Here is a 17,382-nt window from a genome sequence, read left to right as displayed (position 1 = left end):
ACACTGAGGAACCAGAGGAAATTAAAGAAAAAATATTATAGGGAAAAAATCATTTTTTTTCCCTGTTGCCTTGGGCTTCCAAGTGAATAGGCATCAACTTCTACTGAACAACAGCACCAAAAACTTTCATTCATAACTGTCCCCATTTTTTTCCCCTATTTTGTATTCCATTCTCAGCCAGCAGCAACAAACAGCATTTTCCTCCAAACTCAGCTAATGTGGGACCCTAAATCTGGCCTCCAGCTGTTAGCTTTTGTTCACTCACAATCCCTGCACTACCCTCTCCTTTCCACTTCAAGTTCGCCAGCAGGTTTCCGTTATGAGTAACAAACATGCACTGGGGCGGGGGCAAGGATGACCAAGAGGACTGTTAGCAAACAACAGCTGCCAGTCCCTGTATCACACTCAGGCCAATACAGTATGGTGCGCTCAACCGAGCGGTGCGGTTAGCCCCCGTTTGGCCGCGCGTTTTCCACACGCTATTTTTACCCCTTATACAGTAAGGGGTAATAGCGTGTGGAAAACTCGCAGCCAACCCCCCCCCCCCCCCCCGAAACTAATAGCGCTCATCACATGCAAATGCATGTTGATGAACCTATTAGCTATTCACCTGCAATACAGAAAGCAAAGGCAGGCATTAACCATTGACGGCACCGGGTAAGTGTACAGAAAAGCAGAAAAAACTGCTTTTCTGTACACCCTCCGACTTAATATCATAGCGATATTAAGTCGGAGGCCCCAAAAATAAAATAAAAATTTTAAAAATCTTCTGAAAAAAAAAAAAAATCTGCCCGTGGCCTGGAAAACAGATGCTCAATTTTGACCGGCGTCCGTTTTCCGAACCTGTGGCTGTCAGCGAGTTCGAAAACCGACGCTGGTAAAATTAAGCGTCGGCTGTCAAACCCGCTGACAGCCGCTGCTTCTGTCAATAAGGAGGTGCTAGGGACGCGCTAGTGACCCTAGCGCCTCCTTATTAGCACAGGCTCTAATTTGAATACAAAATTGCGCGCCCAGGAGAGGGGCCTAGGCGCGCGTCAGGAGAGCGGGCGCTCGCCTCAGAGCGCCGGCTCTCCCGCACAGTTTAGTGTATCGGCCTGACTGACTGCTACTGCCGAGAGTTGCAGGATTAGGGCAGCTCTGGTGCTTCTGAAGAGCACAGAATGGCAAAGGGGAAGGAAGAAGAGGCATGACCGGAGGAAGTGATGATGAAAAGACGAGAGGTGCAGGGGGAGCAGCCTGCTTTATTTGTCTTGGGCCCAAACATTTCTGTCAGCTGTCCCGAAAGTTGAGCCAATGGAAAGCTCAGCAGCCAACACCCTGAACTGAAATATGTAAGAGCCAGGGTTACGTTCCCATCTTAGTCTCCTGCTCAACAACCTAGAAGGGGCTTTGCTGAGTATACTATGAAAGAAGAATGCCTAATCTCTGTGGGAGAGATATACCTTTTATATTGAAACCTATTCAAAGGTCAAGCAGCATCCTGCTCTACTGACCACAGGATGGACAAAGGAGCAAGGCTGGGGAGTAGGTGGAACTGGGAAAATAACGAAGATTAATAAGGATGTAGTAAAGGAAGATGAGCTGTACGGAAGAACAAAATTTATAGAAGACTATTATATACATTTATACTCATTTTGGACATAGAAATTTTGATTTATGGAATCAAAATGATGAAGACAGCACCATTACAACAGAGAACAAAACAAGTGACATTGAAGATAAATTAGATCGCATTTCTTTGGCTGTAAAGGACTGTTCTTATGTTAGTTTTGTTGTATTTCAAGCTGTTAATTACATCAATTTATGTATACCTATAAAACTGACAAATACAATTTTAGTAAAATCAGAAAATAAGATATTATTCATTAAACTGGAGTAATCATTTAAATCCAAATTTAAATAATGGAATTTGATTTTACCATTATTGTAAATGACTGTTTTTGAGAATTCTAAATATACTTGGCCTTATTTATAAAGAACAAGCCGTTAAGCCCGTTAAAACGGGCTACATCCCTCTGTCTCTCACCTCCCCCTCTTCACCACCCCCTACCTCCCTCCCTCCCTCCCACTCAGTCCCTCTCCCTCCCTCAGTCCCACTCTCCCTCCCCCTCTCAGTCCCACTCCCTCCCCCCTCCCTCCCCCTCCCTCTCTCAGTCCCTCCCCCTCCCCTCTCAGTCCCACTCCCTCCCCCTCTCAGTCCCACTCCCTCCCCCTCAGTCCCACTACCTCCCTCCCTCTCTCTCCCTCCCTCCCTCCCCCTCTCCCCCCCTCCCTCTCTCCCCCCTCTCCCTCTCTCTCCTCTCCCCCTCTCCCTCTCTCCCACCCTCTCCCTCTCTCTCTCCCCCTCTCTCTCTCCCCCTCTCCCTCTCTCTCTCTCTCCCCCTCACTCAGTCCCCCCTCTCACTCAGTCCCCCCTCTCACTCAGTCCCACTCCCTCCCTCCCACTCAGTCCCACTCCCTCTCTCTCCTCCCCTCTCACTCAGTCCCTCCCTCTCTCTGTCAGTCCCTCCCTCTCTCTCTCCTCCCTCGTTGCCGCCGCCGCCGCCACCCGCCGCCGCCGCCGGACGCCTCCGCTGCCACCCGCCGCCGCTACCACTGGACGCCGCCGCCGCTGCCACCCGACGCTACCACCGGACGCCGCTGCTGCCACCCGCCGCCGCCACCCGACGCCGCCGCCGCTACCACCGGACGCCGCCGCTGCCACCCGCCGCCGCCACCCGACGCCGCCGCCGCTACCACCGGACGCCGCTGCTGCCACCCGCCGCCGCCGCCGCTACCACCGGACGCCGCCGCTGCTGCCATTCAACGCCGCCGCTGCCGCCGCTGCTTCCCGACGCCGCCGCTGCCACTGGACGCCGCTGCCACTCGACGCCGCCATTTTTTTTCTTTTTTTTCTGGCTCAGACCGACGTGCTCGCCCGCACATGCGCGGTAGAGCTGGTCTCTACTGAGCATTTGCGGCACGTCGGTCATCCTTCGTTTATTAGGTAGGATAGTCTAAACCTATGACTATGGGGCAACGTTTACCCCTTTATAAATCTATCTTATCATGTCTGAGATAGGTTATTTCTAAAGAAAGCTGCATCTTCCATGTGCTATGCAATATTTCAATAGCTCATGTGAAAAGTACTGGAAGCCTGTATCAAATATTTTACTATGAAGTTATTATGGGCCTCATTTTCCAAGCTGCTCGCACATGAAAACTCCCTTATCGCGTGCGATACCAGGATGGGGGCGGAGTCGGGGCGGAGTTGGCCCCAGAAGAGGAGTCGTCGGGACGTCACCGGGGCCGACTCTGCGCCGACGCCGCGGACAGCGAAAAGGTAAGTGCCTTTTCACTGCCTATTTCGCTCCCAATAGCTACACCTCCTATGGTGGCGCTATTGGGTACGAAACCGGCAGCGATCGCACCGCGACGGTGCGATCGCTGCCGGCCAGCGCAGGCCCGCCCCCCGTTTTGGCCCCCCGCCCCTCATCTTCTAAAGTATCGCAGGCCTGCGATACTTTAGAAAATGAGGCCCTATGTTTGAAATTCTTTACACATTGAAACAGCTACCACTTTACTTATGTTAAACCTCAAAGAGCAGCCATGTTTTAAGTGAGTTACCTTTGGCTCTCACTCTCTAGATCAGGGCTTCCCAAACCTGTCCTGGGGACTCCCCCCACAGCTAGTAGGGCTTTCAGGATATCCACAATGAATATGCATGAAATAGATTTGCATGAACTGCCTCCATTTCATGCACATGTATCTTACGCATATTCATTGTGGATATCCTGAAAACCTGACTGGTTGTGGGGTCCCTAGGACAGGTTTAAGAAGCCCTGCACTAGATCCGGTTGGTCAATGTTGGGAATGTTGTCGTAAGTGGCATCGCACACTGTGCATAAAATAAACAGATACCATTTCCTATAGGGTAATTTATGTCACTGTTCCAAACATGGCTACACCTAGTAGTTCCAGGGGTACAGGCTAACAGATTTACAAAAATGATACAGCAGTAAAATTTGTCACTGATAGAGCGGGAGTATTACTACCTACGACCTCTTAAATATTGGAGCTATTCATAGTGGCATTGTACTTGCAACAAAAAACATAATCAATAATGGTTTATAGACTCCAACCGATGATTATATGTAAGATAAGGAAGGTATTTTATGCAAGTGCTGCCTAATATGATGGTCTTGACTTGAAAATGTATTTAAAATATTCGGTTTTAGTAGGGAAAATTTGGTTAATGATCATTTCTCTCCCGGCTGGTGACACTTTAGTACGAGTCATGCCTCTTGAATAGGACATACCAGGACATAACGTGTAACATTCATTCCAGCCTTTACTTCCAGAGAAAGAAAGAACCTTAATATTGGTTGCTGGTATCTTAAATCAAGAAATATAATACCTTTTATATTATCCATCATATATTTTATGTTCTAATACAAACCTGCTTTTTGTTCAATGTCATTGAAGGGCTTCAAAATGCTCTCCAACTGTCTGCTAAGCTCTGCCTTCAAGTACTCTTCTCCAACCAGCGCTGACAGGTCCTCACAAAGAGTCCGCGCCTCTCTTATGGTCTTCATTTCCTGCTCAATTTCCTGCTGTACTTCACGAGCCGCTTGCAGCTGCTGTTTAACGGCATCCGGGTGTGTGCTGACGGCCAGACTGCTCCTTAGTTTATTATCCAAAGTACTTAATTTATCAGCCAGGCCTCTCAGAAGGGCTTGATACTGTGTACTTTTCACAATGGCTTGGTCAATGCGGCCACATCTGTCTCTCAGCTGTCCAGTGAGGCTGTCCCACTTTTGTGCCACGGCTGCTAACTGTTCTTTCACAACCTCATAAGATGGTGGTAGCTCCCCTGGTCCGCTCAGGATGCCCTGACCGGCAGTATTTAGCTGCTCATACTGAGGTTTTCGGGTATCAAACTCTTTGAGCAGAATCTGAGAAAACATGAAAAATCATATAATGTTTTATCAAAATTCAAACTCCTTACTAATTACGCTGCAGAATTAAGTGGCAGCCTTTCCACACAAGAGAGGCGGGTTGACTGCTTTTAAACGACACAGCACAGAATGAGAAGACAGTTACATCTTGTGGTTGCTTGGCTAGTTTGGAAAAATCGTTCTGGCTTAGAGAGGAAAAGACAGCTGCATCTGAACACAAAGGCACAGGCATAAAAAGGATCTCTACTATATTATTATTGCAAGCAATGGGGTACATATTCAGTCACTATCTGGATAGCAAAGTGAGCCAGATAAACCTCTCTGGCTAAATTTGGAGGTTTACCCAATAGTGCAGCCGCACTACTGAATACAGCCGACTATCTTAAAGTTAGCTGGATAACCTTATCCAGCTAACTTTACCACGGCTCTTTGGCCTGACCAGACTTAGGTCCAGATTGTTAGATTTACGTGCGGGCAATCTACGTGCGGGCAATTATAAAATCTACGCCCGATTTTATAACATGTGCGCGCAGCCCCCTCCACCTTCCCCTACCTAACCCGCTCCCAGCCCTACCTAAAACCCCCTTACCTTTATATGATAAGTTGCGCCTGCCTCTGGGCAGGCATAGGTTATGCGCGCCGGCCATTGGCCGGTCCACGATCCCGGGCACAGCAGCAAATGGCCACTGTGCCTGGAGGCTCCGGCCCCGCCCCGCAACCAGACCACCCCGCCCACTCCCCGCCCCCTTTTCAAGCCCCAGGACATGCGCGCGTCACCGGGCCTATGCAAAATAGGCTTGGCGCGCGAAGGAGCAGATTCTCGGGTTTACACGTGGAACTCTTTGAAAATCCGCCCCTTAGTCACATAAGTTATCCGGCTAACTCTGAATACTGGAGTTAGCCGGATAAATTATCCGGTAACTCCTCCCCAAAATGCCCCTGGAATGCTCCTAAGTTTTCCATCTAAATTTTAGGCAGATAATACGATATCCAGCTATAATCTAGCTGGCTAGGTGCCCAAATATTCATTTATCCAGATAACTTTGGCGTTATCAGGCTAAATTCCTCTGACTATGGACCTCAATATCTATAACAGGAAAGGTAATTTCCAAAGCCATTCCTAGGAGTAAAACATGGAAAGGGTCTTTCAGAAACCCACTTTCCCAGTGCACAGGTAAACTTATGTGCAAAATGACATGACATGCATACTTTTACCAGCAGCATGGGGGAGCAGGTGTTTCCAGGGGCATGGTTGGACAGGGAGTTGCACTCACATTCATACTTTTGCATTTTCGGGTGCAAATGAGCATGAGATGGTTTCCTGGGGCAATTTTCAAAGTAAAAATATGGACATACTGTCCCTTTAAAAACTGCAAAATCCAGGGGTAAAAAGTACCACAAGCTTTGCATCAAGGTGAGCAGTTTTTAAATCCTCCCCCCCCCCCAAAGTAATATAATACAAAGTAAAAAAAAAAGCAGTGGCGCACTGCATTTGAGAGGTAGTCACTGTTATTTAAAGAATCTTTTTTTCTTCTAATTATTTAATTTTCTATTAACTTACTCTAGACCTTGGCTGTTTTCTGTCTCATAAATAGCAGAAATATACATTTACATAGCCATATCTATCTATACTTCTATATATGAATATCTCTGCTGTTTATGACATAATGATATGTCTGTATGTGAAATATCTATACATGGTACGCTGATATGTGAGAAACAAGATTACTAAATGTTTGTAGTTACAGTTAGCCATTGCTTTATCTGCTGCTATTATTCATTTATATTATTTTAAAATTATTATTTACATAGTGTCTTTAATGTACAGCACAGAAACAAAAACTTGTACAAAAAGTGCTGTGGGACGTTTGCCAGAATATAAATTGAAGAATCAGGCAAAGGATCCATGGTGCTTTCTTTTTTTTCAATGCGTGTAAAGGGACCTATAGTCCCTTCATTAACATCTATGTTCCCTAGCAGGGGACATACCATGAATGTAGGTCTAGTGAGTGGACTAAACCATTGGCGACGGCACTCTCCTTTATAGTAAGGGTGTTGGTCAGAGAAGCCCAAGAATATTCGGGGAGTGGAAGGGTTTTTTGCTGAGAAAGAGAGAGAGAGAGAAATCCAATCTCTCATGTCTCTGTAGGACTTTGGAGAAGGAAAAAGCCTTCCTTCAGTCCTCAGGGTCTTCAAAGTCCTTTACTAAGTACAGTGGTCGCATAGACCACTGTACTCAGTAAAAGATGCACTGATGCTTCTGATACTTTTATTTATTTTATTTATTTATAGACTCTTATATACTGTCATTTGGAACATTCCATCACAACGGTTTACAATTAAGAAAATAAAAATAGAAATAGTAAAACTGTAAAATAATAATAAAATTCGGTAACAATAATAAACTAAATAAGTAAAAATTATTAAAAGACTGTTCCTGAGGAATCCATCAGTTGGGTATCCCCACTCTGACTGCGTTCTTCTTTCTACGGGGGAAAAATGACCCTGATCTTTCTTTGTTTCAACAAAGATCATTGCAGGAGAAGAAAGAAGCGAGTGTCAAGTGTCTGTCTGGAGGTAACCAGCAGTGTGGAAAGAAGAAAAGAGAAAAAGGAGGAGTCCAGATGAGAGAAGAAGAAAGATTCAAGCACTGGGAGAATCAGATACCAAAATAGGCCCTTGGGGGTCAGGGAGCCCAGCATCTGTTCAAGAGAGCTTTAAATCCCAAGAAAGGAGTGAAGAGAAACCAGAAGGGTGTGCCAGCAGGGATTACCAACCAGCAGGTGGGATCTCAGAACTAGTTCTTGGATTTCCTCTACCAAAAGACTAGCAATTGCCATTTTCTGAACTGTTTTAGTAAAGACTTTTATTTTTGAAACAAAAACTTTTGTGTTGAATGTCTCCTCGGTGTAATACCAACAAAAGACTTTGGGCCTTGAAGATAATCCTTCCCCCAGATGAGGAGCCTTGCTAGGATTTTACAGGACTGAGCTGGGACAAAACCCTGGTATCGAGTGTGGAATTCTTTCCTTCTAAAAGGTGCAAGGAATTCAGTCCTCAATTCAGTCCTCAATCAAAAGATGTGCTATTTTAAAATTGTACAAGCAAACTGACTTGTAAGCCAGTCATACTTTTTTTGGTCAAAACCAGATCCTGATTCCCTATAGTTTTTTTCTCCCTATGTCTATGAGAAAAAGAGCTTAGTGAATCAAGCCCATGGTGCCTGACTAATCAAAATGGCCCTCAAATGTGTGACACTTGGCTCTAAACAACAGAAACCTCGTGTTTGGAAGAAAGGTAAATATTTATAGTGCATACTGCAGTCCTGAATTTAAGCCAAGTTCTGTAGGCATGACACAGAAGGGCAGAACCAGCAAAAAAGGTGTAACTTTATTTACTGCTAATTGCTAGCTTCCCTCCACCTCGCAATGCAAAATATGAATAATCAAATCGTTCTGTTCAGACAGGGGTTTCAGAATGGTTATAGTCCACATTCAAAGCTCACATGATGGAGCACTGTGTTAATGAGTTTTATCTTTGATGTATAAATGGATTAAAAGGACTTTTATCTATACATAAATGATTATCAACAGCTGCTTGAACTTTGATGCATTTTTTATTTAATCAAGTCATTTGCTATTTATTTTAAGCCTACTTCAACTTTGCCTCTGGAGTCCAGATGCCAACAAACCAGTGGGTCTACAAAGAGTTTTGCTATTTGTCAGTCTGACAAATTTCTGTTTTAGTAGCCTCATCAAACTATTTAATTCTATGTCACTTTTTTCCTACAGTGCCAATTTCTGTAATGAAAGTATAAAGAAAGAAAAACTTATTAAAGTCTGGGTCATGCTGATATCTGGAAAAAACAAACAAACCAATAATTTAAGTAGAGTTAATTGGGGGGGGGGGGGGGGTAAACTATCACTTTCTAAATTTTAAGGACTATTAACATTTTTTTATACTATTGCTCTGTCTTTCTCATCCATTAGGGAAAAAAAGCTCTACCTTTCCTCTCAAAGCCGAAGGTTCAAATCCGGACCTCTAACTTCAAAGGAAGCACGTAACAACAAGAAACTGGAGTTTATTAATATAGCAAACCATACATGTGCCCTGATCCATGGTGTAAGGGTATAACAAGATTTATTGAAGGTTATATTTGTAGCTCTCTGTAGCAAAAAGTCTTGGTAACAAGAGCTGCTAGTGAGAAAGGGACAGATTTCATTTTTGTTTGAGAAAGGATTTCAAACATGTCTTTTTTTAGATACTGTTATGTCATGCTTAACTCCGAAGGGCTATTAAGTTCTGCTGGACAGCCCAGTGCTGGCTGCCAGGATTTTATGTGAAATTTTTATTTCTTGCTTTTTTTTTTTCCTCAGAAATTCCAGGGCTTCTTAAGGAAAAAACTGCTCAGGCTAAACCATGAAAGGTGCTCCATTTTTTTCAGGGCTGCCTGCATCTCTGGGAACGCTTCAGGGAAGCCACCTTCGCGCCCCTAGCACTGACGGAAAGCTAGATTCGTAAAACAGCAGTATTGCTGGAGACCAAAGAATAAAGAGGCCCCAAAACACTGCTAACCAACAGCGACATGAGGGAGGCTCAGAGGAAGCAGGAGGAAATGTTAGTGGAGGCCTGGCACAGCCTACCAGCTGAGGTAGCAGCATTCACAAATTTAGAAGTGAAGGCAAGATGGGCCGCATGGTCTTTTTCTGCCATCATGTGTCTATGTTTGGGACAAATAAAGAGAGGGCAGGGGCTAAGAGCAAAGGAAGGGAATGACTGGAGGTGTAATAGTGTTTATGGTGGCACAGCAGGTGGGGTAACTGAGGGGACTTGTTGAGCCAAGCGGTCCTTAGCTGCCATAAAACGCCATTGCTATTGTTATGTAGGAAGAAGGGGCTGTATTTATTTGTTTTTTGTTATTCCCAGTCAGCCGATGTCTATCGCAACAAAGAAAAGTTCATAAGAAGCTGTCATGTTTCCACTAAATTTAATCCATGCAAACAACACAACAAATTAGTCATAAACTGGTCAGGACAAGGGTCCAATGATTTAAAGGGTTTTTCCCATTTTGTTTTTATGGGTAAAATGCTCAGCCCATAGGTTCCTTGGTGTCCTTGCTCCCCAAGACTCCCTGTAACCTTCTTTGCAAGTGCCCATTCCAGATATTTTTGTTTAGAATTTGAACAAAATCAAGTTTTCTTAATTACATTTATGTTAAATGTTACAGTACATCTCCTAGCCCAGACCCATGAACTCATTCAAGTTTTAAGCCTGGTCCATGTGATTAGGGAGTGATTACCAGGTGACAGGTATTAGATGGTCTACCTAAAATGGAGTCGGTTATTTAAGTTCAGTCCCCATTGGCACTAGCACTAACATTAGCACAAGCAGGCAACCTCGGCAGAGAAAGTAAATTAGCCTCTAATCTCCACAGGGGATCTAACCAGAGAATGCCCGAGGCACAGTGGCAGTTAGGTGGCAGTACTTCCCCTGTCGTTTATTTGTTCAGTGGGTAACGGGTGTTAATTTTCAGTGGGCCAATCTAGCAGCAGTACCAACATTCACTAGAAAATGTACAAACCGGTGGTTCTCTACCCTTGTTTTTCTGTCCCCCTAAATAGGTCTGGATCTCAGGATAACCAATATGCAAATTTCTCAGGCATACCTCATGCATACTCACTCCAGATTTCCTAAAAGACCAGACCCATCTGAAGCTCATGAGGATCTGAAGTTGAGAACATACATATCTTTCAATCAGGCTGGTCACAGAGAAACTCAACAGCCAGTGAGAAGACAGCCTAAAGACCTCAGGTCCAGAAGCGTAATATGTGTATGTGTGTGTGTATATATATGCATATATATACAGTAGATAGATATATTAAATTACATTTTTTTTACCTAGAGATTAAAAACTCATCATATAAATCCCACTGCAAAGTTTCCCAATTCATTTTCTGAAATTATATGACTACGCCTTACTATCACTGGTTCTGCCTTTCTTTGTTATTAAACTACAGAAGGGCAAAATATTAGCACAACAAACACATTCATCTGTGAGTGTATCATGACAACATCCTATCAGCACTGAGATAGACATCAATTTCAATCTAAATTAAAATTTAAAACTAGAGGTAACAAAATAGGTCAACGTTTGACTGAAATTTGTCAAAGTGTGATTGCGGATGTGTATGGGGGTAGTTGACTTGTATTTATTAATCATTTTTATTAGTTTTTACAGGGATGATAAGGCCCCAAAGATAACTGAAAAGACATCAAAACATATATGATAAATTGTATCTAAGAGGCACACATGCAAAGCATCACAGACGCAGTATTGTACACTCTGGGGCATATTTTTAAAGTTACGCGCGTGGGGTACATTTGTGCGTGCTACCCGGCGCGCACAAATGTACACCCGATTTTATAACATGTGTGCACTGCCGTGCGCATGTTATAAAATCCAGGGTCGGCGTGCGCAAGGGGGTGCACACTTGTGCACGCCAAGCCCTAGGGGAGCTCCGATGGCTTTCCCCATTCCCTCCGAGGCCGCTCCGAAATTGGAGCGGCCTCGGAGGGCACTTTTTTTTGCCTCCCACCCCACCTTTCCCTCCCTTCCCCCCCTTCCCCTATATAACCCACTCCCTAGCCCTACCTAAATCCCCCACTACTTTATTTCTGCGAGTTATGCCTGCCCGAGGCAGGCATAACTTGTGCACACTGGCCAGCTGCCGGTGCGCGAACCTCCGGCACAGCCGCTGTGCCGGAGGACTCAGGACCACCCCCAGACCGCCCCCGGACCACCGCCACGCCCCCGGCCCCACCCCGGTCCACCCATTTTTGAAAGCCCCGGGACATACTCGCATCCCGGGGCTTGCGCGTGCTGCCGAGCCTATGAAAATCTACCGCTGTGGTTTTATAGCATGAACAAGGGTATAAAAAGCACACTATAAGGTGAATTTTAAAAGAGCTACATGCATAAAAATGAACACATGCACACACAAGTAGCAAATATTCACGTAAGTGCTATTTTATGAACTTCAAACATACACACGCAAGTAATGGTATGCAAATACATTTGCTCATATAAAAAAGGGGTGGCTAGGGTGAGTCAACATTTACTTGTATAAGGTGCTATTTTAAAACCTGCCAACACAACGTGCATACAGCTGTTACCTGCGCATATATACACCTGCTATTTTTCGGGGGTAAGGTAGACTATAATTCTTTACAGACTAATACTGACTGGGTGCGGGATCTGGGTAAAGTGAGGGGCGTGCATGCTGAAGAACCAAGAGGATTCTTATGACCCAGAAAAAGACTGGGCAAATTGCTGGACTAATTGGTAAAACTAGTCATTTCTTTCATGCACACTTGTTATAAAATTTGATAATTTACACACGTAAAAGTCGAAAAATGGTATGGAAAATTCGCAAATTATATTTCCTTGTCTAAATGATTAAAATTAGGCGCACAAATATGGGCACAGAGTAGATGTCGGCCACTTATCTGGATAATTTTTTACTTATCTGGATGTCTTAAAAAACGCTACATAACCGGATAAGTAAGATAGCCAGATAAGTCTTCAAGTTCTAGTTAACCGCCTATCTTATTTATCCGCCTATGTAATGCTTTTCGTTTACTTAACTGGCTATCGTACATAGCTGGCTAAGTCTTAAACAGCTCTACTTAGCCGTATAAGTCACCACAGCAGAACTTAGCCGGATATTTGCCACCACTTAGCTGGATAAGTCAAAACTTATGCGGCTATCTTTAAAATACATGCCATGTATTTTTTGATATGCATTTTGTTGGCTAGACTTATGCTTATTTTATATAGTGTGCGCACATTTGCTCGCACAATATAAAATACATGTTCATGTGCACGCAGATCCACAGAACTGCGTACACGGCGTGCTTGCGCATGTTTTAAAGTTACTCTCCCTAAGTAAAACACCAACTTCGGTTAGAAAACCTGCATGATTTTGCACCAAGTTTTCCTGGCAAATGGTATAACAGTCACACATTTCATGTCAATTCAAAATTCCATCCACTCAGCTGCCACCTTATTTAAGGAAGCCAAGATAATTTGTGAAGGGTGTGATTTGGTTGTAAACAGTACTGACCTGAACCTGCTGCTTCTGAGTATTCAGCATGTTTGGCTCAATGGAGAGAGGCCCAAGCACACTGGCCATGAGCTCCTTTTCCACAAGCCACTGCTTTAGCTGAGCTTCTGCAGTCTGGAACTGGGTCAGGTAGTTGGAAGATTCTTCCAGTTTTTGCTGTCTGTCGGCTGTTAAATGACTGATTTCTTTCCATTTGGAATCTGCAATAATCATAAAGCAATATTTAGGCTCTTCTACAATTTAACAGTGTTCAATACCATGCTGACTGTACAATTTACTATGGAAGAGCATTAAAAAAAAAGATTTTAATATTGTTTACCCAGCGTATAAACGAGACAGTTTGAAAATACAGCATGCTTAATAAGAGTAAATAGCTCATCTTGGTCAATGAGTCACAACATAATCTGTTTAGATAAACAATATCCAGCTTAAATGAAAGGGAATATCCTGCGCATGTCATATAGAGGGTACTACAGTAATACCAGACCAAATAATTTTCTGTTACTGATGTTAATACATATAAGCATGTATGTATTACAATAACTGTTTCACTTTGTTGTTTCTAAACTTATCCTCTCTGATCTGTGTAGTATTTCCAGACATTCTAAATCCTTGCACAGAACCTTTGTTCAAAGTGTTTCAAAGACATCGATCACAATAATAAACACCTAATTTCAAATGGCTTTAATTTTATTTCGTGCATGGAAAGCCCCTCTTTCCGCTGGCTGCCCTCAGCTCATGTCACTTAAAGCACAGAAAGCGCAAGACAGACGAGGAAAGTGTTGGAGAATCAAGGCTAATGTACATAATACTGTAACCATATCTATATACTATGGATTTCACTGTCTGAGTTCGTACAGGTAAACCATATCGTATGCATTCTGGAGGGGGGAATTCTTTGAGAGTTAGCCAGTTAAACTGGCCCTCTCTGACCAGTCAAATGCACCCAGTGTCTCAAGACGTCAACTGTTAATTATCAGCCTGCTAAATACAGCATAATCATATGTGAACTTGCAATGGCTTCACAGCGTGTTGGAAACCTTTCCTTTGTCCACTTGACAGAGCTGTATCTGTAGCAGACTTCAATGCCTCCTTGCAGTCTTGAGATACTGAACTGGCAAATCGACACATGGGGTAGATTTTCAAAGCAGCACGCGCACGGTTCCCGGAGCGCGCATATGGCCGCATCAATTTTATAACATGCACACGCCGGAGCGCGCATGATGTAGAATTGGATGGCCACACGCACATGCGCGCTGGATTTTAAAATCCGTGCACGCATGTGTGAGCGGCACATGCAGGGGGGGGAGGCAAATTTTCATAAAATACACGCAGCGACGCAATTGGGCCTTCCCCAGCTCCCTACCCCCCTACTTACACTTCCTCCCTCTTCCCCTCTCCTCCCTACCCCCTAAACCTAACCTACCTTTCCCTAAATTTTTTATTTTATTACTTACTGCTCCTCCAGAGCAGAAGCAAGTAATGCATGCCGGCTGGCTGCCAGCACACGCTTCCCCAAAACAGTGGCTAGTGGCTGCTGTCCTGGCTGGCCTCCGTCCTGCATGCAATATTAAGCATCTCTCAAATCATTTAAAACATTAGTGATGTTACTTACACTATTTTAGGGTTCTCTGGCGGATATACTATTTTAAGTGCCCACATATCATTTTTATTTAAAGCCGAGATCAAATATACTATATATATATACAGTATGGGGTCATTTTAAAAAGATTGTGCACGCATCCATATGTGCGTGGTTCCCGTCGCGTGCACATGGACACAAGGCGTCCTGGAAACCTTTCCTTTGTCCATTTGCCAGAGCTGTATCTGTAGCAGACTTCAATGCCTCCTTCCAGTCTTGAGACACTGAATTTGCAAATCGACACATGGGGTAGATTTTCAAAGCAGCGCACAGGTGCCCATGTGCGCATGGTTCCCGGCGTGCTCACATGTACGCGCCAATTTTATAACATGTGCACGCCAGTGCGTGCATGTTACAAAATCTCATGTCCGCGTGCACATGTGTGCTGGATTTTAAAATCCACATGTGCAGGTGGCGCGCGGATGGGGGAGAGGGGGTGAATTTTAGTAAACTACGGGTGGTGACGTGATCGGGCTTCCCCCAGTTCCCTCCCATTCCTATCCCTAACCCTACCCTTCTTACCTCTTCTCTTCTCCTCCTTGACCTGTAACCTAATGCTATTTTTTTTTGTTTTTTTACTTACTGATCCATCGGAACAGAGCCAACTTCCCCAAGACAGCAGCTAATGGTGCTGTCCCGGCCCCCCTCCCCCCCGGCCTGCCCCTTCTGACAGGCCCGGCACTTGTGCACTGGGTTTATGCATGTGGCCGGGCCTGTTGTAAAATGCGCTCAGTGCGTGCAAGGTCCAGCCACACGAGTAAACCCCAAATTTACACGCATGGGCCTTTGGAAATGTACCTGTATATGTGTGAGTGAGTGAGAGAGTGTGTGAGTGTGTGTGTGTGTGTGTGTGTGTGTGTGTGCCTGGAATATAATAGAAGCAAATTATATCACAGACCAATGCTGTCTACACATAAGGCAGTCTATACATAAAAACTGTCATTCAATAAATATGTTTTTATACTTGTCACTGATTTTCCTTGTGATAAAGCTTAACAAGTAGTTGAAACAGATGCACACTATAGAATGTATTTTACTTTTTTTGATTCAGGATTTCAATACTTTTGACAATACTCTTTTTGATAAAAGTCAAATTTACAGTATGATTGCCTTGCTATACATTTGATTTCTATTTTATTTCAATCAATTGTATATGTGTTTGTGCAAATCTTGTATGTAGGACAAGTTCTTTCTTCACTGTTTTATATACAGGGATTTGGGCAAAGTATATTCCAGGGCCATCTTTCATTTTTCACATTGGTAAATGCACTGTAAATATTCTACCACAGGAGATCATAATTTAAGACTTAAAGGGGATTGGACACAGGAGTAGCACTAGAAAACATCTTTCTTAGGAAGGATGATGGATACATGAATGGCTTCCCTGTGGAGGTGGTGAAAGCATAAACGGTAACAAAACTCAAGAAACATGGGATAAGCACAAAGGATCCTTAATTGTAAAGAAGTGAAGGAAAGTTGCAGATTAATTGGGAGCTATGGTATTGTACCAGAAGGCAAACTGGGCATACTAGATGGACATTACAGTCCTGATCTGCCATCATATTCTATATTCTGTCTTCCTACCTATTTCAGCCAACATCTCTTTCAATCTGGAAGCCTCAGCAGCATCTGGGTTCTTCTCCAAAAGCTCGGTCACTTTGTTCTTCAGCTCCTGAACTTTACCAGAATTTTGCTTCAGTTCTGCTTCAAATATCTAAAAGGTAATTGCAACATAACAAAAACAAATATAAATCAATCAATACATACAAATTAGTCATGGTGTAGTACAAGGAACTGGTGCTCATTGCAGTGCATGCAAAAGCACTCATGGCCTGATTCACCATAGGCTTTCCTTTGTATCAGAACAGTAGAAAATCCTGAATAAATATGACCATATCTGATTTGTTCCTTCTTCATTATGAAGTCAAGTTTATACTGGATTTTAAAATTTGTATCATCTCCTCCATCAGTTTCTTTCTTTTATTTAAGTAAAATTGATACCAAATCCACTCATTTGGCACACTATAACTAGCACTAGAAAAGATTATAAAGATAAATGTGGATGGAGGGGTGTCTAAGGTTCTTTATATCTGAAAACCAAATATAAAGGAAAGCTTATCTCTGAAAGTTGTTCTGTTTCTGTATTTGCAGTTCTGAGTCTGAACATAAATACAGTAGACCTTTCAAACCAAAAGGGGCCAATTCCATTTTTCTTCCAACTACACATCCCAAAGAAAGAAGGCCTTGTTGTTTAAAAATGTTTTTCTTTATTTTTGGACAGTTGATAGTCCACCTTTTCCCACAGTTGGTTTAAAGGCAATTTACAATTAGTTTAAATGAACAGAGGCATTTGAACAGCTTACAATCAAATCAGAATTTGCAATTAGCGTAGCATTGGGACCCAGCATAGGAAACCCATTTGTGAATAGTTTCAAGACCAAGTTGTGTCCCTGTCATGCTGGGACAGGACAAATTGAACAATTCGGTTAGTCAAGTCCAACTTTTCTAGAATATAGGTCCCTTAAACTCCAAATGTGATAGATGCATTTTATTGAAAAAGTATAAATCATCATAATGTGAATAATAGGAGTACAGAACAGAGGATACATGGTTATATCACCAATACATAAATTAAAAACTTTGAAACAAAAAACTCAGGATCTATGAAAGGCTAGAAAAG

At 43.4% G+C, this 17,382-nt stretch overlaps 1 protein-coding gene across 1 annotated transcript in view; it reads right to left on the bottom strand.

The window, feature by feature from the left end:
- The window catches only part of DST (dystonin), a 925,809-nt gene that overhangs the window by 235,398 nt on the left and 673,029 nt on the right, over nucleotides 1-17,382 (bottom strand). Inside the window, 3 exon segments of the mRNA XM_029595689.1 lie at nucleotides 4,439-4,934; nucleotides 13,061-13,260; nucleotides 16,287-16,416. Of these exon segments, the coding sequence (XP_029451549.1) occupies nucleotides 4,439-4,934; nucleotides 13,061-13,260; nucleotides 16,287-16,416 (826 nt within the window).

This window comes from Rhinatrema bivittatum, chromosome 3, assembly GCF_901001135.1.
Source record: "Rhinatrema bivittatum chromosome 3, aRhiBiv1.1, whole genome shotgun sequence".
NCBI lineage: Eukaryota > Metazoa > Chordata > Amphibia > Gymnophiona > Rhinatrematidae > Rhinatrema > Rhinatrema bivittatum.
The sequence above is the reverse complement of the archived record's forward strand: the minus strand, read 5'-3'. Positions and strand labels throughout refer to the sequence as shown.